Raw genomic sequence first — 23,937 nt, 5'->3', positions numbered from 1 at the left:
GCGTTTAATTATATTTTTAATTTGTATTAGAATTCCTATTTCCCCAATGTCTGAGTGCTTTTTAGGTGAGGAAGATCTCAACCACACAATCTGCTAAGCGTGTATGTTGGATCCCTTTTGTTTCTCCCTGAACTATTCTCTCTCCCTATTTTTTTCTAAACCTTCTATCCTCCAACTCATAATAGATTTTGATGTCTGTCTATTGCAAAAATGATATTAAAAAACACTTAAATTGTCATACACCATCCATTTTTACATATAAAAGCGATAAGCGGCATGAAATTATATTTTTTAAATTTCGTGACGACAACCTACCCCGATTTAAAAAGTTTGCTTAGACTTTACTATTTCATCCTTTAATACAATCCATTATTTAGGCATTACCACATCGCTTTTATCTGTCAAAAGGCCCCGCCATTTTTCACGTAGGAAGCTGTCAAATATTCGTGTGTCAAAATATGTAAAAAGTAAAAATAAAAAAATACTACAATAAGGAAAAAAAATTACACCTAATGAAAAAATACTCATGAGACTTGTTCGAAATGGCGGAAAAGCTATTGAAAAGTGTCTTATGCTGTGAAATCGCGATAGAAAAATGCGTTAAGTGGTTGCAGTACGGCGCAGAACAGGTATATCTTTTTATATAAGGATTTTTGAGGTTATGTTTACTGATGATAACAATATTTTAATAAGTATATGATACGTAAATTTAAAATGTGCTTAAGTTTTATTTTCTATTTTTACAGGATGACATTTTTACGTGTTCCAGGGCGGAGTTCACACTGTATTTAATATCACTGATTCGACACCAAACTCAAAGGTAAAAAAATATTATTTTTCGGTCATTTTAACTGTGCTAAAATCTTACAAGTCTTCGTCATCTCTCTATCTGCACCTAATAGTGCATAGGGCACTGCATTGGTACTCCAATTGCAGTTTACCTGAATACTTTTTGTTACTTGGATAATAGATTGGTAATATCAAACCAGCTTTTGATACAAATAACAATATTGGTAAATTATTGCTCAGTAATAAAAAAAAAAACAGTTCATTAAATAATTTAGGTGTTTACCAATTAAACTGCGATTCTTGTCCTTCAGTTTACGTTGGAAGAACATCAAGAAATTTTGATATTCGTTTTAAATAACATATTAGGTGTCTTCACAATAATAAGTACAAAAGGCAGGTTTGATAACAAATATTTAATAACATTTAGTAAAATGTTTGTCCACAAAGTTAATGCTTTAAATATTAATAATATACAAAGTTAATGCCTTAAATATTAATAATATACAAAGTTAATGCTTTAAATGTGAGTAATATAACATTTTGTTTTTGTATTATTTTAGCATTCTGCAATTCAACTCGTTGCAAACAAACGACATTTCTCTACAATCCGCGGAGAGCAAAGAGCCATTTGCCAATGCCCCGAGTAACTTGATAACTCCGAAACAAGAAAGCGGAAGTACATCTGCGCAGAAAAACCCTCGAGTTAGCAGGAGAATCTGTACGGAATACTTTCCCAAAGGAGACGATGAAGAAAAACTGCCCCTTGTAGAAAAAGGAGAATTGAAAGACTTGGAGAATGATTTTCTCTTATCTCCGATAAATGATTCGTCAAAAAATTTAAGCAGTGTCGATTCAGACAGTCAAAGTAATGTATCTAAAGAACACGACGTTTCATCGACACCTTTGAAAGAAGCGTCTCTAGATAAAGAATGCCTCTTTAGCCCCGTCAATCCGGCGGATAGGTCGAACCGACGCAGCGCCAATATTATGTTCAGCACGCCGAACAGCAGCATCAACCTCTCGCACAATTCTCACAGCCACGTGGACCATTCCAGGAATGCGTCGCCGTCTCTAAACTCCTCGCAACACGCCCGGTATCACAACCACCCGAGAACCTACAGCCCTCAGATCGCGAGACACCCCAACCAGCAGAATGTTAGATTTAGTCAATGGAGGAATGCGGATTCGTTTCATTCCGCCGACAGTTTCAACAGTCCGCGAATGGACTTCTCGAGGCCTTCGTCCAGCCGAACAAACATATGCATCGGAGATTTTATCGTCAACAGAACCGCGGGAAGCGAAAAGTCAACGGGGAAAAAGAAGAAGTTCGTTAAATATGTCAATCTCTCGATGGAAGATGACGTAATGATGAGAAACGACGGTAATCGAAGCGTCAGAGATGACACCAGTCAATTAGACCTCAAAGACGATAATTCTTTTCCTAAAATCGGTTCCACTACGCAAAACCGCCGACGAATCAATCCCACGAGATTGAATTCCACAAATCCAGAATTGAGCAGCTCGCTTTTGCATTCTGACGCGTCGTTGCAGTTCGGCGTAAAATACGATAAAACCGAACAAAACGAAGCGTTCGCGCGACAAGTTTTTCAGGTGAAGGAAGAAACCTCCAGTTACAACGCGGAACGAGCGATTCTAAAGGCGGAAAAGGACAAATTGCTCGAGAAATTCAGCAGCAAAAACCAAGCCAAGCCCATCAAAATATTGACTCGGCACACGCCGTCGAAAGAAAATAAAAAAATGGAAATATTTGAATATGTTATGCCGGATCCTAAACTGGTCACTTGCGTGAAACCATTAGAAGTGTTAGCCGATCTGTACAGCGTAATTCTGCATTGTAATCTCGTCACAAATATCACATCAGAAATAAGTTTTTTAATTTCAATTTTAGTTTCACAGCAGATAATCACCAACAAAAATAAAGATGTAAAAATTTCAAGTGAATTGGAAAACGCAACAGTAGATCCAAGAAGTACTGAAAAAAGTGTTAATACAAACAGTGATTTAGTAAATAAAATGATGGAAAAATGTGCCTTGGATGAAAATATCATCAACGATAATTCCAATCAAATGGATTCATGTTTCGAAGTGCAATCGATACTTTCAACAGTCCATAATTGTGTATATTTTGCAGTGCGTACATTAGAACGCCAGTTATTTACGCTGGACGTGATATTCGACCAAGGGGCTCTGAGACTGATGCAAGATAACGCGAGAATACGATCGTTTTGTCCTTGGATGGCAGACCACTGCACGCGTTTGTACGCGGCTAAGTTGAAAACGAAACAAGACCTCGATGTTTCTTCGGGGATTTTGAATAAAAATGTCTGCTTTAATACTGACACGGACAGCGCGGAAAACTTTCCTACACTCCAGTGCTTTTACTCATTTAAAAAGCAGCGAGACCTCTTTTACGACATTTTCAGGTATGCAATTCAAATTTGTAATTACAAAGTTTAAATTTCTTAGGTTTTCCATCGTTTGCACTCTTTACCAACGTCTCTGATTGCATTGCAGCCTCCACCATCAGGGCTGATGTTATTTGTTTAGATATATCCGCTGTTTGAAAACAAAATGGCCACAAATCGAAAACCCCGAAATTTCACTTTATTGCAAAAATGAGATTTAAATCGGTCATACTTTTCTATAAGAAAAAGACTCCCATGGATTTTGCATTATAAATGACCCAAATCCCGCAACAGCCCTTTTGATCTTTGTGTTCTGGTGGCTAACTTCAGAATGAAACCGCCATCACTGCAGCTCTTTGGGTGATATTTAACACAAAACTCCATAATCTGCCAAACAAAATGGATGTTTTACCCTTGAAAATAGACACACTGTATCTGAATTATGCTATTTACATAAATTATTAAATAATAAAGTTGACTCTTTTAACCTACTCTCCAAAATTAATCTTAATGTCCTCTTTCGCGTGACAAGAAATAAATATTTATTCCATCTGCCAGTCTGTAGCACTAACTATGCACAACGCTCTTTCCTCTATCGTTCTTGCTCTAACTATAATTTTTTTTTTCATCTATTGATACATTTTACATGCCCCTTAATTTATTAAAAAATAAATTAATTTGATAAGAGATTGATTTGTTTAAATCAATCCCTTACCGTGCCAAAAACATCAAAAACACAAATTTGCGAAGATCAAAGATATAACGAATACAAATATTCTGCAATCGTTCTAACTTATCGAGCAATTCAGAGTTAGCATCTGGATAACATACATCTGCATAGTCAAGGAGTGGAATGTTTGCTTAACATTAACTGTCAAGAAATTCTGTAATCTTTTAAGTGAGTTCAAACTGCTATAAAGCTTACGACTAACTTCGTTAACCTGATCGTGCCACCCTAAATGCTTATGAATGATAATTTCTGTACCATCTTTTTTGAAAAAAGGAAGCGTGGAAAAATTCACTTTTGAATACATTTTTTTACTACCAACAAGTACAATTGTGACTGTGTTTTAGACTGTGGGAGAGTGGCCACACTCGAGCCGGCTGGAACTCGGCTTCAAGACTCGGGAGTATGATACGCACTCTCCTCAATTTAGGATCCTCTGCATCTAATATGGCTCACCTGGCCCGGTTATTGAGGGAGCAGCTGCTATCTGCGCCTACCCAGGTATACTATGCTACCACATATCTAGCCACCGCGATATGCCGTGGTGTGGGCGTAATAAGACGATGACCATAAGTGTCAACTTAAAGAGAACAGTACCTAGCTGCCATGATCATCTAATTGTATTATCTAATCAACTAATTTTACTTACTAATTTTATGAATCTGAGACGTTTATTGCAGTAGAAAATGAACAACATAGACAAACTTAGCATAATGAGAAGGATAAATATCAACAATGTTTGAGTATGTCCAAATGCTTGCAGACTGGCTGGATTTCCTCCCTAGGGAGTTGTTCATATTTAAATTTATTTCAACATAGAGGGAAAACATTTTTGAGAAGGAAATATGGAAGTCTAGGCATTGATGAAAAAAAGTATATTATGTCTTATTTTTAAGTAAATAATTGTTAACATATTACAACAGAGATGAAGAACATTTAAGAGAAGGTAATATAGAAGTCTAGGCATCTACAGTGCTTATGACCTGTCAATGGCTGGTTTAAGTGGCCACTTTACACACTGTGTAACATTTTGCCCATATTTACAAAAATTTGGACATACTCAAAATATTGTTGATAAATCCACCTGGTCCATGAAGAAGTATAGAAATTGAAAAAATAACATTTTCAGGCGTTGCCCAGTATGTAGGTGAAATAATTCAATTAGATGAATTTCACCCGCATAAATAAGGTTTCAGCTCTTTAACTTCACAAACATCAACAGATGAAAGAATTGAAGGAATATAGATGTTCAAATATGGGCAGAATGGTGAATGTTACACAGAGTGTAAAGTGGCCAGTTAAACCAGCCATTGACAGGTCATAAGCCCTGTAGATGCCTAGACTTCTATATTACTTTCTCTTAAATGTTCTTCATCTCTGTTGTAATATGTTGATATAAACAGCTCCCCAGGGAGTTGAATCCAGTCCTTGTTTACAAAAATTTGGACAAACTCAAAATATTGTTGTAAATAATTGTCTTAAACACACTATAATAGGTTTGTTTTTGCGTTTTTATTTCAATTTTCGGAAACTGAGTCTCTTTTTTGCACAAAAAATCTGATAAAATCTGATAAAATCAATTTGATCAGTACATGATCAGTGATCAGTAATTTCCCATTACTATTGACATTAGTTTTGTCAATTTTCATTTTAATCAAGCTTTATTTTAAGTATGAACAAATCTGGCTAAAAGTCTAAAACAATAATTAGAATAATTTGGTATTTTTTACTGTTAATATACATATTAGCGGACAAACTCGGATCCCCCGTTTTCCTCTCAATAACGCGCCGCGGAACACGGTGAATCTAAAGCTACCCATCGTGGAGTTTGTTGTCCTATTTTATCCCTCTCGTAAAATCAAGCGACAGTTTGTGACGAAATTGAAGCTGTTGATATCGAAAAGTTTTTAAGAGGACACTTGGCTTTGATAATTGTTATTTACAGACAAAGCTACCGGATTCTTTGGCTGATTGGGACCTGGGAAAAGTTAATGCAAATCGACTCAGTAAATTGGCAGAAAGGTTGACAACCAAAAGTGTATCACACGAAGATACGTTTCCTCAGCACCAAGAATTCTTCAGGTAATTGTTGTTTTTTTCAACTGCGTTTAATCTCATAAGTGTTTTATTTATTTATTTTATTTATTTTATTTATTTTATTTATTTTATTTATTTTATTTATTTTATTTATTTTATTTATTTTATTTATTTTATTTATTTTATTTATTTTATTTATTTTATTTATTTTATTTATTTTATTTATTTTATTTATTTTATTTATTTTATTTATTTTATTTATTTCATTTATTTTAGTTACAGTAAAACCTCGTTTTTACGTTCCTCGATTTAATGTTTTCCCACTTTTTACACCGAAATATTTAGGCCCCATTTTTTTCCATACATTCTCATTCAGATATTTTATTTATTTATTTTAAATACATAAACGGCAAATCTGCCTTTTACAAACATTTATAATATTAATATTTGACTTAATATTTTTTTATTTTTTTTAATACATGAATTTCCTTATACCCAAGATTTAAAAAAAAAAAATTAAACCAAAAATTATATAAGATTTATATTTAAAAAAATAACCTAAAAATTATACAGCATATTCAGTAGAAAGTTTAAACAATAAACATTCTACAGTAAAACAACAAGAAAATCATAAGTACTGTTTCACACAGCTAGGCATAGTGAACAAAAAACTGTAAATATATATATTATGAAATGCATGAATAAATAAATATAATTACCATTCACCATCTTTGAAAAAGTTTCAAAAGGTTTGTTCTATAGGAACAATACCCTACACTAAATATATCAGATACGTGGAATAACTATTGCCGAGTTCATGAAGTCTATTTAATCAGCATTACAAGTATACACTGTCCGTGAATTGTTGCTACAAAACGGTGGCACCTGTCTAGTCATTCTTCCGGCACCCTGAAGTTGTTGAGAGATAATAGTTCAGGGCAATCCCATATTGAATTTACAATTTTGAATAAATTTAAAAGGTCTATAATTTTTCTTCTATCATTAAGTTTTAAAAAATTTAATGTTTTTAGTAAAAAATCGTAATTTAAAAATTCATGACTGATTCTAAGTTTAAAATTTATATATATATTATTATATATTCCCCCCAATTATCATTTTTCACAACCCCGGTTTTACGTCGAAATTTTTTCATAACTCATTCGATCTGTCAAAAGACGAGCCGCGTGCCGCCGTGTGAATGGAGAATAAAATCGAGGTAAATAAAAAAATGCGTAAATTATTGTCTCAAACTAAATTCAAAGTAGGCACAGTGTAATCGACCATTTTGTTTAAGTGTCTAATTTTGACATCTTACTAAATAGTGACGTGCGGTTGACGCATGTTTAGAAAGAATTAAGTCTTTTCATCAATAAATTACGATGCAGAAAGTTAAAAATTTGGCAATAGAAATATTATTTGAAGTTATAAACATGATTTGGAAAGAAGATTGTGTCACAGATCATAAAAGTGTGAAACAGTTTTGCCGCGATGTAAATAACACTTGAAATTTTGTGGTGCCATACTAAAAAAAGTGATACCATATAAATTGAAATTCCCAATATTTAGAGAAAATATCGTTTAAAAAAAGGTGACAAATTAGAGAACTAACAAGGAGTAGAATAAATTACTGAAACACCATAGTTTTTTTCAAAGAATTTTTTTTTTAAAAGCGTAATTTCTTATTTTTTTAACCCTCATTTGAGGGAAATTCCGACAAATATTAATCGCAAAAGGTTTATGTATTATAATATATTTATTTTTGTGAAAATCACCTCAAGGGCGCTGCACAATAAATAAATATCCCAGCACGTCTTGCAGCTACAGAACGCACGGACGATTGGGATTCTAGTTCCTCGTCTTCAATTATGAGAACGAAAATGAAGAAGATTTAATTTGCAGGGATTTTATAATTTTGGCTGACAGCGGAGCCTTCCGCCAGCACTTAACCGATTCCATGATACAGGAGATATGCCGATTGGACCAGACCGCCTTCTTGTCCTCGGAAAACGAAGAAACTGGTGAGTTGTGTGGACTTTTCTTCTTCTTATGATGCCACTCTACGAAGATTCTAATTAGGATAAGGCTATCTATCAATCAGAGGTTAATTGTCCAAATAAGTGATTATGCACAGCTTACCATTATATTTGACTTTCAATAAATTTGGAATGATTTGGGGAAGTGATAATTACCACAAATAAATTAATGACTGAATCAATTAATGAATTTAATGAATCAATGAATTGAATGAATGACTGAATGAATTGAATGAATTACTGAAGGTATGACCGAATGAATGAATTAATGAATCAAATAAACGACTGAATGAATGACCAAATAAATGAATGAACAAACTTACAAATAAATAAATGAATCGATTGAATTTATTATTTGAAAATTTTGAATAATTTGGAGAGGAAGTGATAATTACCGCAAATAAATGAATGAAGAATTAATGAATTGAATGAATCGATGAATTTAATGAATGACTAAATGAATCAAATGAATGAATTGAATGAATTACTGAATGTATGACTGAATGAATCAAATGAATGAATTGAATGAATTACTAAATGTATGACTGAATCAATGAATTGAATGAATGAATGAATGAAATGAATGAATTGAATAAATAACTGAATGTACGACTGAATTAATTAATTAATTAATTAATCAAATGAATGAATTGAATGAATCAATTACTGAATGTATGACTGAATGAATGACTAAATGAATGGATGAACAAACTAACAAATAAATAAATGAATTGATTGAATTTATTATTTGAAATTTTCGAATAATTTGGTCAGAAAGTGATAATTACCGCAAATACATGAATGATGAATTAATTAATGACTGAATTAATGTATGACTGAATGGATCAAATGAATGAATTGAATGAATTACTGAATGTATGACTGAATCAATGAATTGAATGAATGACTGAATGAATAAATGAATGAATGAATTGAATTAATTACTGAATGTATGACTGAATGAATCAAATAATTGAATTGAATGAATTACTGAATGAATCAAATGAATGAATTGAATGAATTACTGAATGTATGACTGAATGAATCAAATGAATGAATTACTGAATGTATGACTGAATCAATGAATTGAATGAATGACTGAATGAATAAATGAATGAATGAATTGAATTAATTACTGAATGTATGACTGAATGAATGAATCAATGAATTGAATAAATAACTAAATGTATGGCTGAATGAATTGAATTAATGATCGAAACACCCTATGGCTCTTCTCTGTCTCTCTACGTTCACATTCTAAAGATGTGAAAAATGAGTAATTAGCGCATTACACATAAACTTGGTTTAAAGTTACGCCTAGGCATAGTGGTAAAATACGTACGGGGATATCATCCTTATAACAGCGGTTCAATACGGATAGTATTCCCGTCCTATGCCTAGGCGTAACTTTATACCAGGTTTGTAAGTAAGGTCCACAGTGTTTATAATGCAGTCAGGAACCTCACCTCCCCTTTTAAACACCATCACTTTTGACATACTTTCGTTCATCGCCAATTCGCTCTCCAGGCATACATCATACATTCTAGAGACTATTTGTTGCAAATCATCCTTGCTGCTTGCTGCTTGCTAACAGAACTGCATCATCAGCACACAACAGGCAGCTTACTGAAAAATTATACATTTTTGCTTCTTCATACAGTTGTCCAAAAAGCAGACAAAACTGAAGGGCGTGTTATGACAAGACGTATGAATGTGGAAGGAGCTAGAAACGTATGCCAGGACAGACGTGTGTGGCGGTCCGTTCTCTCTGCCTATCCCGAGAATATATACGGAAATGGCGTGATGATGGTAGTAGTAGTATAGTAGTCCATAGAGTTTGAATGAATGTTTCTTTTCCCAGATGTGGCCGTGGACATCGGCACCAGGATACAGTTCCTCCACTGCGTGAGGTCGCTTCAGGTGCTCGCAAAGTTTCTGGGATTCCTGCTGGCTCTGGCGTACGGGGGTGCGCACAGCAGCCTGCCCGCCAAAGAGCAAGTTCTTAACTGCGAAATAGCCGTCAGAGACCAGGTTTGCATCACGCGTTTGATTTATTTCGAAATTTAAATACTTCATATTTAAATTTGTCGCAACTGAGAGGGAAAACACAGGGCCACTGACAGCCCATAAGCCTGTAAATGCCGAGACTCTCATATTCCCTTCTCAAAAATGTTTTCCCTCTCTGTTGCGACAAATTTAAATATGAACAACTCCCTAGGGAGAAAATCCAGTCAGTCGGCAAGCATTTGGACATACTCAAAACAACACAGGTAATTATCAGGCACATACAAACTAATGCTCATCATAATCTCAGGATTATCGACCATACCGCGCAGCAATGGATACAAATGTGTAGTCAAATTCACATTCCTTCTAGTCTCTGAACTGTTGTAGCCGAGCATACCCTGGAGAAACTCGGTCGGGTAGAGCCGAGGATAATACCCGCACTCTCTCATGCAGAGATATCTCCTTTTGGGTTTTCTCTATCATAAGAGAGTACTTCAGTTCATGTGGCCCCCGAATCGTCGAGCCACTCTCCAGTCTACTTCGCACCGAGGAAAAATGAACCTTTCTGAAATTTCCAAAGGTAGGTTCTGAAATGCAAATGATGAAACACCTACGCACATTGTATTTGCAAATAATGATTTGGTCGAATACCCGCACTCTCTCATGCAGAGATATCTCAGAAACTTCTTTTGGATAAGAAAGGACTTCAGTTCATGTGGCCCCCAAATCGCCGAGCCACTCTCGAGTCTACTTCGCACCGAGGAGTTGTAAAGAGTTCTCAGTACGCGGGTATTTTCGAACACCCTGGCAGTACGCAGAACAAATCCTAACATCTTCAATGCATTACCACTGATTGTCTCTTTGTGATCAGGAAATCTCAGGGTACTCACAAATAACGCCCAAATCTTTCACATTTGATGTTCGTATCAGATTCTGGTATATATCTGTGTTTATGAATTATTTTTTTATTTCAGACACAACCGTCCATCGATTTGATAAAAATTGTTAACAATTCGCGGAAGAATAAGCGTTTGGTGCTGACCATTCCTTGGGTTGTTCATTACTTGGCTATGTTAGACTATAGTACGATACGTCTCTCATACTACCGCCACCTGATATTCACTCTCTTCGAAATATACGCCCAGACCTCTCTGGAGAGCATGAGAACCTCACAAACAGACCTGCCCAAGTGCCACTTAAACATGACGGCGAATTCAAGAACGCTGCTTAAACTAATGCTTGGTTGGCTCTTCGATATGCCGCAGTTTCCTCAAGAATCGTTCTACTTGTGGCTAAAAGAAATCGCACCGATTGATCTAGTAAGTGCAAATATTTTGGAAACTAGCGATGGTTCAAAACAAACTCTGCAAGATTTAGACGAATCGGCGGATGATTTAAACAAAGCTCCGAAGGGTCTAAACGAAACGCCAGACAATTTAAACCAAGGGCAGATGTTTTCGATCAGACTGCGGATAGCGCGAGCGCCACCGACGTCGGAAAGTTCTCACTGAGAGTCGACAGCGCGGACTCCTGTTTGGACGGGTTGGACATCGTCGACGGGAACGTCATCCTGGCGCTGTGTCCGTTTCTCAAAGAGTTTCGAAGCATTTTGTCCAGTGTGGACTCCGGGGCCTCCGACAAGCCGAAGACCTTCAGACACATCACTCCGATCACGAGCAGTTTTAGCGAGGATAAGACGAAGAATAGAGAGAAGCAAATACAGGTAAGAAAAGTTTCATAAGCATTCTAGAAAGATAAGTACTTCAGATGTTGTTGGATGCGGTGGTGCATAGGTGCCAATATATTTGTAGGATATGATTGTTGAGGGTTGGAGCTCCTACCCTAGTTAGAGATTGACAGAAGACGCGAGGTTGCTGACACATATTTATTACATGGCGAATAAGATACCGCACTTGTTGTGTAGCATGAGCGTAGCAGCGATGATGGGTTTAAGAGACTGCACTTGAACTGGACTGTTGATCTGACTGAACTGGGCGTTGACTGCGTCTCTTTATAGGCCGCGTTCTTATGTTCTTCATATCTCCATGGTAGGGACAATTTTAATGTACTGCAGGATTATGCTCTCGTCTTTATGCGAAATACCGTTAGAGTTGTATAATATGTTGTATTGGATTCTATTGAAAACGCTGACTTGCTTCATCGGTCGTTGCGCTATAATTTCGGGTAAAATTATTTAGCATGTGTGTGTTATCAATCGTGGGCTATGAACCCACATATTGAACCCTCTTAAAATAGTACAAAGATTTATCATCAAAGTAATATTAAAGAAACCCTCAACTTTCAATGTGGAAAATCTGTATAAATTATTTAAAGTTCATACAGTAGACACTATTTACAAAATAAATTAAATTTTACAAAATTTGATACGAACAAGTCACTCAGATACCAAAATAATATCAAAATTCCTAAATTCCACATATTAATTAATTTTTTTTTAATAATCTCCCAAACAAACTAAAAACTATTAACAATATTTTGAGTTTGTCCAAATTTTTGTAGACAAAGACTGGATTCTCTGGGAACTCCCTGGGGAGCTGTTAACATTAACAACAGAGATGAAGAACATTTAAGATAAGGTAATATGGAAGTCTAGGCATCTACAGGGCTTATGGCCTGTCATTGGCTGGTTTAAGTGGCCACTTTACACACTGTGTAGCATTCACCATTCTGCCCATATTTGAACATCTAGATTCCTTCAATTCTTTCATCTGTTGATGTTTGTGAAGTTATAGAGCTGAAACCTTTATTTATGCGGGTGAGATTCATCTAATTGAATTATTTCACCTACATACTAGGCAACGCCTGAAAATTGTTTTTTTTTTTTAATTTCTTTAATTCTTCATGGACCAGGTGGATTTATCAACAATATTTATAACTTTATAAACATCAACAGATGAAAGAATTGAAGGAATATAGATGTTCAAATACGGGCAGAATGGTGAATGTTACACAGTGTGTAAAGTGGCCACTTAAACCAGCCAATGACAGGTCACACGCCCTGTAGATGCCTAGACTTCCAAACTCTAACAGTATTGCACATAAAGACGAGAGCATCATACTGCAGTACACCAACATCGCCCTACCATAGAGATATGAAGAACAAAGGAACGTGGCCTAAAAAGAGTCCACAGGGCGTGGTAACGCCCAGTCAGCCCGAAGAGTCAGTTCAATGCAATCACTCAGTTCCAGCATGTACTGCAACCGAGTGCAATTTCTTCAACACCTCATCGCCGTAACACTCGCGTCTCCTACTGGGGTAGGAGCTCCACAAGCCTCAACTACTGTAATTCCTGCATATATAATAAAATGTATCGAAAATTGATTAAGGTGTCCTTAAGGAGAGATGATGGTATGTAATTGATCTGTTTCCAGTTGCAGTTGGAAGAGTGGTTCTTGGGTGGTCAGCCCAAGAGCATACTGCGCGCAGTGGGCGAGCGCGTGAGCGCCGCTCTGGTGCGTCTCCTCAGGGCGCAGTTACCCGCCCTGCGCCACCTGGCCTACAGTGGGGCCTACCACATCCTCAAGGACCCCTCCATCGTAAGTCGAACCGAACCGCAGGTGAAACATTCAAGTTTGTCGGTGGTGTACCCGAACATCGCCCGAAATGCAAGACCAGCCCACAGAGGATGCTGTCAAAACTTTATTAAACCAGAACAGAAGACAGATTGCTCTTTTTTCCACGCCCACAGCCTCCCAACGAATACATGTGGTTTAACTCTCCCTTTCTGGTGATGTGTAGTATAATAAATTCTGCAATATTTCGAGTTCAACTCCATGGGGAGCTGTTAATATTAACATATTACAACAGAGATTAAGAACATTTTAGAGAAGTTAATATAGAAGTCTAGGCATCTACAGGGCTTTTGACCTGTCATTAGCCGGTTTAAGTGGTAGAAATTGAAAAAATAAGATTTTCAGGCGTTGCCTAGCATGTAGGTGAAATAATTCAATTAGATGAATCTCACCCGCATAAATAAAGGTTTCAGCTCTTTAACTTTACAAACATCAACAGATGAAGGAATATAAGCCCTGTAGATGCCTAGACTTCCATATTAACTTTTATAAAATGTTCTTTATCTCTGTTGTAATATGTTAATAATAAATTCTGTTTATATTTACAGAGTAATCCTGAGCTGTCAATCGCAGCGTTGCATTCCTCTTTGCTGCGGGCTTTTCTGGCGAGGGGGCGGCGCGCGGGGGGCGCGACGGCGCTGGCGCGGTGCACGCGCGCCCTACGGGGGCTGCTGCCCCCCGGGGCTGCGGAGTCGCGCCGTGCACTGGGCAGACTCGCCGCGAGACGAGTGCTGCGTGCGTTAGCCACGTGGCTCGCTGCGCACTCGGGTATGTGTAGAGTTGTCGGTTACTACTCCCCAGTACAATCTAATTACTGCCCAGTACAGTCTAATTACTGCCTTGTACGGTCTAACTACTGCCTAGTGCAGTCTAATTACTGCTTAGTGCTGTCTGACTACTGCCTAGTACAGTCTAATTACTGCCTAGTACGGTCTAACTACTGCCTAGTACAGTCTAATTACTGCCTAGGACAGTCTAACTACTGCCTAGTACAGTACCTAATTACTGCTTAGTGCTGTCTGACTACTGCCTAGGACGGTCTAACTACTCGGCAGTAGTCAGTACAGTCTAACTACTGCCTAGTACAGTCTAATTACTGCTTAGTGCTGTCTGGCTACTGCCTAGTACAGTCTAATTACTCCCCAGTACAATCTAATTACTGCCCAGTACAGTCTAATTACTGCCTAGTACGGTCTAACTACTGCCTAGTACAGTCTAATTACTGCCTAGTACGGTCTAACTACTGCCTAGGACAGTCTAATTACTGCTTAGTGCTGTCTGACAACTGCCTATTGCAGTATTATTAATAATATTTGTCTGAGGGCGCTTTACAATTGTATACTTAAACTTACATTCTAACTACGCCAAAGTGACATATTATATTTTCTGATTGAGGGTATGTTAATCTAAAGAAGTGAGATTTGCCTTCCTAGTACAGTCTAATTACTGCTTAGTCTGATTACTGCCTAGTACATTTTAGAACCACTGTCTAGTAGACCATTTTCTAAAAGTTGCTGTGTAGTGGGATTTGAGCCTCGGACCTTTGATTCGTAAGTCTACAGGACTACCACGGTACCACAACTTAAAGGTAAGATGATCAGTCCTACGCCTCAGGTGCCAGTCCTGGGACTAGCGTAAAAACAACTTTTTAAGCAATACTTTACTGTCGGGGTTCTAACCCAAGACCGAGGCGGAATATTATATCATTAAAGGAGTGTGTAATCACTTAAACCAGCCAATGACAGGTCGTATGCCCTGTAAATGCCCATGCTTGGATGAACTAAACATGTAGTAAAAAGGATTGTTTTCTGCCTCTATTTTCAACAGATAAGTTTTTTAAGATTAGCATGACGGTGGTGGTAATAATTGTTCTGCGGAGATAGCCTGCCCGTCTATCTCGGTGTCGACAATGTTTTGTCCCGCAAATTGCTGTTTACACACGGACAATGGTCGATTCCCGGGACAAAACAATATTGTCCTTTGAATCTGAATCTCGATGCGTCTTTCAAATCATCTTTCATTTCTAGACGCCATCACGGCCGATTGGAAGGCAGACATTGAGAAACTGAAGCAGAGGGTGCACAGGGGGCCCACGGCTTGTCAGTACGAGGAGATCGCCGCATACCTGGACGCGCCCAAGCTAGAGGAGGACGGCTCCGACAAGTCACCGAGTGAGGAAGCCGGCGATGTATTGGCCCAGTATTACAGTGTTACAGACGTTGTTATAGACCTGAAGGTGAGAGAGTTTTATTCAAAGACCTTTGACCCTTTCCGTACTGTGCTGAAAAACATCCGCTTATTACGGTGCTGTGTATTCAATGCACATGCAAAAAATTTTGAATTGAAAAATCCAGCTTAACATTTTGTCAATGGCAAATCTGAGGACCACGGACTGCCTTACGAAATCGTTACGACTTCTAGCACAAGGTCGTTTGACGTAAAGCTAGCTTGCAACAGAGATGAAGGTAATATTTATGTCTAGGCATCTACAGGGCTTTTGACCTGTCATTAGCTGGTTTAAGTGGTAGAAATCGAAAAAATAAGATTTCCAGGCGTTGCCTAGCATGTAGGTGAAATAATTCAATTTTATGAATTTCACCCGCATAAATAAAGGTTTCAGCTCTTTAACTTCACAAACATCAACAGATGAAGGAATATAAGCCCCCTGTAGATGCCTAGACTTGTAAGAACGTTGTTAATAATTAGCATATTACAACAGAGATGGAGAAAATTTTAGAGTAGGTAATATAGAAGTCTAGGCATCTACAGGGCTTATGACCTGTCAATGGCTGGTTTAAGTGGCCACTTTACTAATTCAATTAGATGAATCTCACCGGCATAAATAAAGATTTCAGCTTTTTAACTTCACAAAGCTTCAATAGGTAAATGTTATCAACTATCAAATATCCAAATTTAGTCTATATTACCTTCTCTTAAATGTTCTTCATCTTTGTTGTAATATGTTAATATAAACAGCTCCCCAGGGAGTTTAATCCAGTCCTTGTCTGCAGAAATTTGGACAAACTCAAAATACTGTTGATAAATCCACCTGGTCCATGAAGAAGTATAGAAATTGAAAAAATAACATTTTCAGGCGTTGCCCAGTAAGCAGGTGAAATAATTCAATTAGATGAATCTCACCCGCATAAATAAAGGTTTCAGCTCTTTAACTTCACAAACATCAACAGATGAAAGAATTGAAGGAATATAGATGTTTAAATATTGGCAGAATGGTGAATGTTACACACCTTCTCTTAAATGTTCTTCATCTCTGTTGTAATATGTTAATAAAATGAATACATATAATTTATACATATAAAAATGTTATTTTCATGTACTTGTAAATATTTTTCAATAATCAAATATTTTTTTAATATTTATTTTATTTTAAGAACATTTAGTTAATGTTACTAAATATAATTGCTTTAAAATATGGAAACTTCACTGGTCCATTAGAATTAAGTCTAATTGTGTAAAATATTAAACTTTGTAAATGTACTGTATGTTTCCTAAATAAAAGAAAATAAAATAAATAAAAAGCATTTAAGTTTGTAAGTGAAAATTCTTGATGGAAGTTCATTGTAATTTATTATATAAATAAAACACGAGTGATACTTTAATCTCGTCTTAAGTAAAGTCTCGAAGATGTCGCGAAAGCGATGAAACCGGTCACTGGATATTCCAAATTTGTGGATTAAAGTATCACTCGTGTTTTATTTATATGAATAAAAAGATTAAAAATACGTCTTTTCACGCATGCTCGCCGATTATTCCGACTTTTGACATTTCCATCGAAAATAAAAGTAGATTTTTTGTTGAATAATATTCTGTTGATCTGCAGGCTATGTGTTTGGATCTCGTCACTTCTCAGACGGATACGGAAGTCGTCCGTTCCTCGCTGAGCGATCACTTATCCAGGTGTATTCTGTGCAGCCGTTGCGACTACGTTCAGGTCTGTACCAAGCGGACAGTTGGTCAGCTTACCGTCGACATCGCCATGCTTTTAGGTAAGTACGCTATCCATTCACACTAATAAATCCATAATGGTGAATGTTACACAGTGTGTAAAGTGCCCACTCAAACCAGCCAATGACAGGTCATAAGCCCTGTAAATGCCTAGACTTACAAATTAAAAATATAAAAAAAAGAGTACTTTATTATTTAATAATTTGTATAAATATTATCTTGTCTATCGAATTTTTAATTTATAACTAAAAGAACTTAAATGTAACTCACATTGTAACAAGAGCAAAATAAGAGAGCGGCTACTCGATCAAAAGTTTATATATGAATAGTAGCTTATGTGTAAATATTTAAATTTTTCATATATTTTCTTGTATTTCAAAGATAAATTTGTATCTTATTATTTGTATAAACATGTTTATTCTGATCTTTCCGGCTGTTAATTTTTATCTGTTATTCATTGTTTTTATAAATGTATATAATATTATTTAGTTAGTATAAATATAATCTTCACCAACAAGCTACAGAAAGTGGCTTGGTGGGATTTTAATCTTAGTAAAAATATAACAAGTGAAATTTTTTTTTAAATTGTAAAAATGTATAATTATACTATTAAAATAAAATAGAAAAATCATTGAATAAAATACTTACCTTAACTTCTTATATCCAAAGGTTGAAAATATTGCAAACGATTCACCAGTCCTGAAGATGCCTACTTAGGCGAAAGCGCTCGTTGGTCAAATGAAACAAAACCAAGAAATTTTATTGATATTTGTATCAAAATTATCTTAAATATTTTTTTTTTCAGTCGCTCTTCATCCTTCGATCTTGAGCCCCGAAATACTAGCCAAATTCAAGACAACATGGCTGCAATGTCTACAGAACAAAATTTTGCTCGACGACGTCATAAAGTTGCCGTTTTCGCGCACCGACACCCCCAACATCGACGATGACTCCGACGAAGTCGAGCTGTTCGAAAAAATGATGTTCGGCGACACCAAAATCCAGAGTTTCGACGACGCCAACTCCAGCGCAGACAGTGACGAGCGAAGCGAGAGTGACGTCGGATGCAGCGGGGAATTTTTCAACTCCATTCTTTGCCCGAGAAACGTTCTGTTCATGGGACAGCTCGGTCGCTCCGAAGCCGCCGTTTGGGACAAACTGACCGAGTTTTTGATATTCCTCTTGAAGGAGAAATTTCTGACTGAAGATTCCCTGACCGAACAATGCCTGGCTATTTACAGGCAGGACTGGGCTCAGGTAATATTCAGTTTTCTGTCTATTTAAATATGTTTGTTACACTGTTTATAAAATAAATTCCATTGTAAAAATTTATAGAGAAGAAAAAATTAAAGAATTTGAGATAAATAAGTCACTCAGATACCAAAATAATATTAAAATCCCTAAATTCCACACAAGTCACGGTCAAAATTGCTTTGTCTTCAAAGGTGTAAAAAATTATAATAATCTTCCCAATGAACTAAAAACTATTAAAAATAATAATAGTGACACAGTTTTAAATAGTGTATTGGTTACACAAAAATCCATCATTAAAATAATACTCAGAGTCCCGATACAGACATCTACTGAAGAAATATTCCATAAATCACAACTTATGACACCAAAACAATTATACGCTAAAACAATACTCACTTATAGATTCAAACACTACTCTTACTCAAATGAAAGACATAACCTTCACAATACATCACATACAAATAATATAATCACTAGATCCTCAACACATAAACAACTTAAACAAATACAAACTAATACCACTTTCAGACAAAGGGATTTTGAGTATTATTCAATTAAAATCTATAACCTACTTCCACTATCTATTAAAGCAATTAGTAATGAGAAAATGTTTAAAAAGGCTATAAAAAAATGGATAGTGGAGCTAGGTAGAAGTAAAATGGATTGTCTCATTCGCCCATACCAATGCTGAATCAACTGCTCCACAACTGTATGGCTTATGTTAGGTTTTTGTTGTTTTCATTGTGTGTTTTGTAATATGAATAATATAGATGTATATAAATACCTTGTTTTTAAAACTGTCTGAATATTTGTTAATTATGTTTGTTTTTTAAGTGAGTCTTCTTTGTTTATTCTCAAATGTAATAAAAAAAAACTAAATTGTTAAGTGTCCTCGGCACGGGAAACCCCAGTGAGGTCACATTATTTTTATTATTAATTTATAGTTTGTAAGCGAAAAATATGAATAAATAAATAAATAAATATCAATAAATAAATTTTAAGTAAATCTGTGCAAACACGCGTAAAAGCTACATTAAATTTTAATCAGTATGAATGTATTATGGTTTTAATGTTTTTTCTTTATATATCCTATGTTCTTATTTTTTCTCATGTACTCGTATATTCAAAATTATAAACTCTTATAAATAAACAACTACAACAGTGTAAGTCACTCGCCAAGCACAAGAGTTAGTCTCTTTTTTTCGTGAGTTAGACATGCATACTTTATAGGCCCAAAAATTTGTTTACTGATAATATTTCATTGATTACAAACTTTCAAAATGTTCGTTCTTTTGAAATACATGCGCCTTCCTGGATTCAAACTAAAGATTGAACTCTTTTTTTCTATGATTTATTTTGTTGGAATATTTTTGTGTTTTTTTAAATATTTTTTATTTCCTTTTTTAATTACTATAAAAAAATACCATATTATCTTTTACAGAATATCTTATTTTTTCTTTCTTATGTTACACAAAAATATTATAACCGTCCATTATTTATTATAGGAGCAAAAATTCATTAACATTTTCTTGTATACCTACGAAACAGGACATGCCTTTGTGGGATTTTTTTGTTTACTATTTTTACTATTAATATGTATTTCATTGCTATGTAATTATGCTTTATTTTTTCAATACTCTGTTTTATCACTTATATTTATTGTAAAAATAAAAAAAAATTAAAACTACTCTTCTTAGAGTAGTTTAGTCGCCTTCTGTTTGATGCGCGTAAGCGGTTTCTGGACTATTTTTAATTTTATGCATGTACCATTTATGAAATTTATAAATATTCTTTTTTTAAAAGGCTTCAAAAGTTGGGTTGGCAAATCAAAAATATACATACCTGTACCTGTATATATGTTCTCTGTAAAAAACTAAAATTTTTTTTTTATTTTTTTATTTACAATTTTAAAAAACCCGTTAGGGTTACATTAGAAATTTAATATTGTCTAGTCATTTTATGTCTCGTCTAGTCTAGTCTAGTTAGTTCAGTCATCATGTGCTTTTTCAGATTGATTTTAAATTTGTCTCCAGTAAAAGTTTTCAAGTAGTAAGGTAGGTCGTTGTAGTGTTTAAGTCCATTATGTAGTATTTTTGACTGTCCTGTGTTTGTCTTTGCTTTTTCAATATGATAGTGTTTTTGTTGTCTGGTGTTATATTTGTGTATGTCAGCATTTTTGGCTAATATTGTGTCGTCGTCTTGTATGTTTCCCAGTGTTATTTTGTGCACAATTTTTAAGGTCTCAATTTTAGTCAAGTAGTTTATGTCAAACTGGTGTGTTTTTTTGTACAGTTCAGTCGTAGAGGTCAGGTAGGGTAGGTTGTATGTTAGTTTAAGAATTTTATTTTGTTGTCTTTGTATTCTTGTTATGTCTGTCTTGTTACCAGTTCCCCAGAAGGCGATCATGTAACTCAATTTACTTTTGACATAGGCTTCGTACATCATAATTTTTTCTTTTCTCGGTATAAAATCTTTAATTTTGTACAAGAGGCTATGTAGTGATGCCATTACTTTAGTGAGTCCGTCTATGTGTTTTGTCCATTTTAATTGTCTGTCCATTGTGAGTCCTAGGTAAGTCACATGTTCTAGTTCTTTAAGAGTTTCGTTGTTTATTTTTATGTTCATGTTATGGTTCTTCTTTAAAATTGTGTTATACTTTGTTGAAATTGTGCAGATTTGCATAGACCGTTGATTGGTTTAAAAATACATGTATTTTTGTGTTTTTCAGCCAACCTTAGATAACCTGGCGACGTGTATTAGAAATGTAGCAGCCGGGAGGAAATTCAGCAGCGAGAAATCCAGACTATTCCTGAACTTCCTAGCCGAGTTTTGCCTGGACCTCGGGGACTTGGATCTGCCGGAGGCCTCGTAGTGTTAAAAAAATTAACTGAAAAATCGTTTTATAATAAAATTTATATTCAAAGCATTTATTTTGTGATCTTCCATGTTAAAATAATTATTATCGATGTATTTATTTTGTATAAAATCTCAATTAAAATTAATATGATGATCTGTTTTAGAAGTCCACTTTTCTTTTGTCTTATCGAACACTATAGTCCTTAAAATGTAGCTCGATTAAATGACAGCTGTCAAACTAATGTCACTAGTGATAGAAATTATTGATCACTGATCATTTATTTATTTAACTTTTTGTACTTGTACATGTTACTTGTACATTGGCAGGCTTATTGCCAAATGGCAATTTCTTCCAACCAACCAATAAAATAAAAGTTTTATTTTTATAATTCAAGTTACAGAACATATTCAATAGGAAAAAAAAGATTAAAAAGCTAAAAATATATAAAAATAGAAATAAACGTATTCGTTTATAAATTACCTTAAATCAAAACTATTACTCAATGGGAAAAAGGAAAAAAGAGGAAAAAGGAAGGGAGGGGAGATTAAGGAAGAGAAAGGAGATGTTTCTTCAGACGTGATTTAAACAGAGATAATGTAGTAACATCTTTGATGGTGGATGGGAGATGATTCCACAGTCGAGCCGCATGGACACTATATGAGTTAGAGAAGAAAGAGGAATTGTGGATGGGTATTATTATCATGTACTGATCAAATCGATTTTATCAGTTTTTTCATGCTATCATGAAACTCTGTTTCCGAAAATCGACATAAAAACGCAAAAACAAGCCTATTATAGTGTGTTTAAGACAATTATTTACTAAAAATTAAGATTTTAAATACTTTTTTTCACAAATAACAACAAATGAATTATTTTTTATTCGATCGATTTACGTTGATCAATTTGTCTCATCTCTAATATTTTTGCAAAACAAGGTTACTTGTAAGAATGTCGTTAATAATTACGTTTATTTTATTTTTAAATTTGTTGCAACAGAGAGGGAAAACATTTTTGAGAAGGGAATATGGGAGTCTAGGCATTTACAGGGCTAATGACCTGCCATTGGCTGGTTTAAGTGGCCACTTTACACACTGTGTTACATTCACCATCCTGCCTATGTTTGAACATCTACATTTCCTCAACTTTTCCATCTGTTGACTTTTGTGAAGTAAAAGTGAGATTCATCCGGCTGAACCAATTAGGCCACGCCTGAAAACAATTTTCCAATTTTTATACTTCTTCTTTTACCAGGTAGTTAATTCAACAATGTTTTGAGTATGTCCAAATGCTAGCAGACTGGCTGGATTTCCTCCCTAGGGAGTTGTTTATATTCAAATTTGTTGCAACACTTAAACCAGCCAATGACAGGTCATGAGCCCTGTAAATGCCTAGACTCCCATATTCTCTTTTCAAAACTGTTTTCCCTCTCTGTTGCAACAAATTTAAATATGGACAACTTCCTAGGGAGAAAATCCAGCCAGTCTGCAAGCATTTGGACATACTCATAAAATTTTCCCAATTTAAAATCACTTAGTTTTGCGTGTGTATGACTACACAGCACCGCAACGCGCGGGTGTTTTTAGGACAGTAAAGGAAAGGCTAAGCCTCTACAAAGGAGCAGTGGTGTTCTGAATCTGGTAGACAAATTAATTTTAATTCAGTGATTTTGTACAAAATATGCATAGTAAAATAAGAAAAAGATTTTTATATTTTGTATTTTAATTTTTAATAAAATATTTGTACGTACTTTTTATTGTTAGTAAATTGTTTTTTTATTATATTCTTAGTTATATGGTGAAGGTTTTAAAAAAATATACACTAAGGATTATTTATTCGCCGTGTAAAAAATCTGCACTCAAACCGCAACCTCGTCTCTTCTGTCAATCTCCAACTGGGGTAGAAGCCTCACCAACTCTCGGCAATCAAATCCTACATATGGTTGAGATCCTTCTCACCTAAAAGGCATTGCACACATCGGAGAGTCTTATCCTATCCTCATCGGAGAGTCTCATCGGAGAGGATTTTTGTTTGCTATTTTTACAGTTTATATGTATTTCATTAATATGTATTTCATTTAAATGTAATTATCCTTTATTTTTTAACAGGTACTTTGTTTCACCTCTTCTGTATATTGTAAAAAAAAAAATTACAAAAAATTGGTAAAAAAAAATGTCATACAAAGAAATATACATCATTTAAAAATGACGTGAGCGCTTGATGCGTACTGCGACCGCGCGATTATGTGGC

At 35.2% G+C, this 23,937-nt stretch overlaps 1 protein-coding gene across 1 annotated transcript; it reads left to right on the top strand.

The window, feature by feature from the left end:
• The first annotated feature begins 379 nt into the window (after positions 1-379).
• On the top strand, positions 380-21,850 carry dlt (codanin-1 like protein dlt). The gene is given in 15 exon segments (XM_088242101.1): positions 380-629; positions 747-820; positions 1,350-3,233; positions 4,290-4,443; positions 5,888-6,024; positions 7,879-7,997; positions 9,874-10,043; positions 10,994-11,465; positions 11,468-11,742; positions 13,413-13,577; positions 14,162-14,381; positions 15,641-15,849; positions 17,455-17,620; positions 18,385-18,836; positions 21,562-21,850. Coding segments are annotated over 15 exon segments (4,728 nt in total). The 5' UTR covers positions 380-542; the 3' UTR covers positions 21,706-21,850.
• The last annotated feature ends 2,087 nt before the right edge of the window (positions 21,851-23,937 follow it).

Source organism: Micrasema longulum, unplaced genomic scaffold, assembly GCF_059751315.1.
Source record: "Micrasema longulum isolate JH-2025_06_02 unplaced genomic scaffold, ASM5975131v1 h1tg003304l, whole genome shotgun sequence".
NCBI lineage: Eukaryota > Metazoa > Arthropoda > Insecta > Trichoptera > Brachycentridae > Micrasema > Micrasema longulum.
This window is presented reverse-complemented; position numbering and strand designations above follow the sequence as displayed.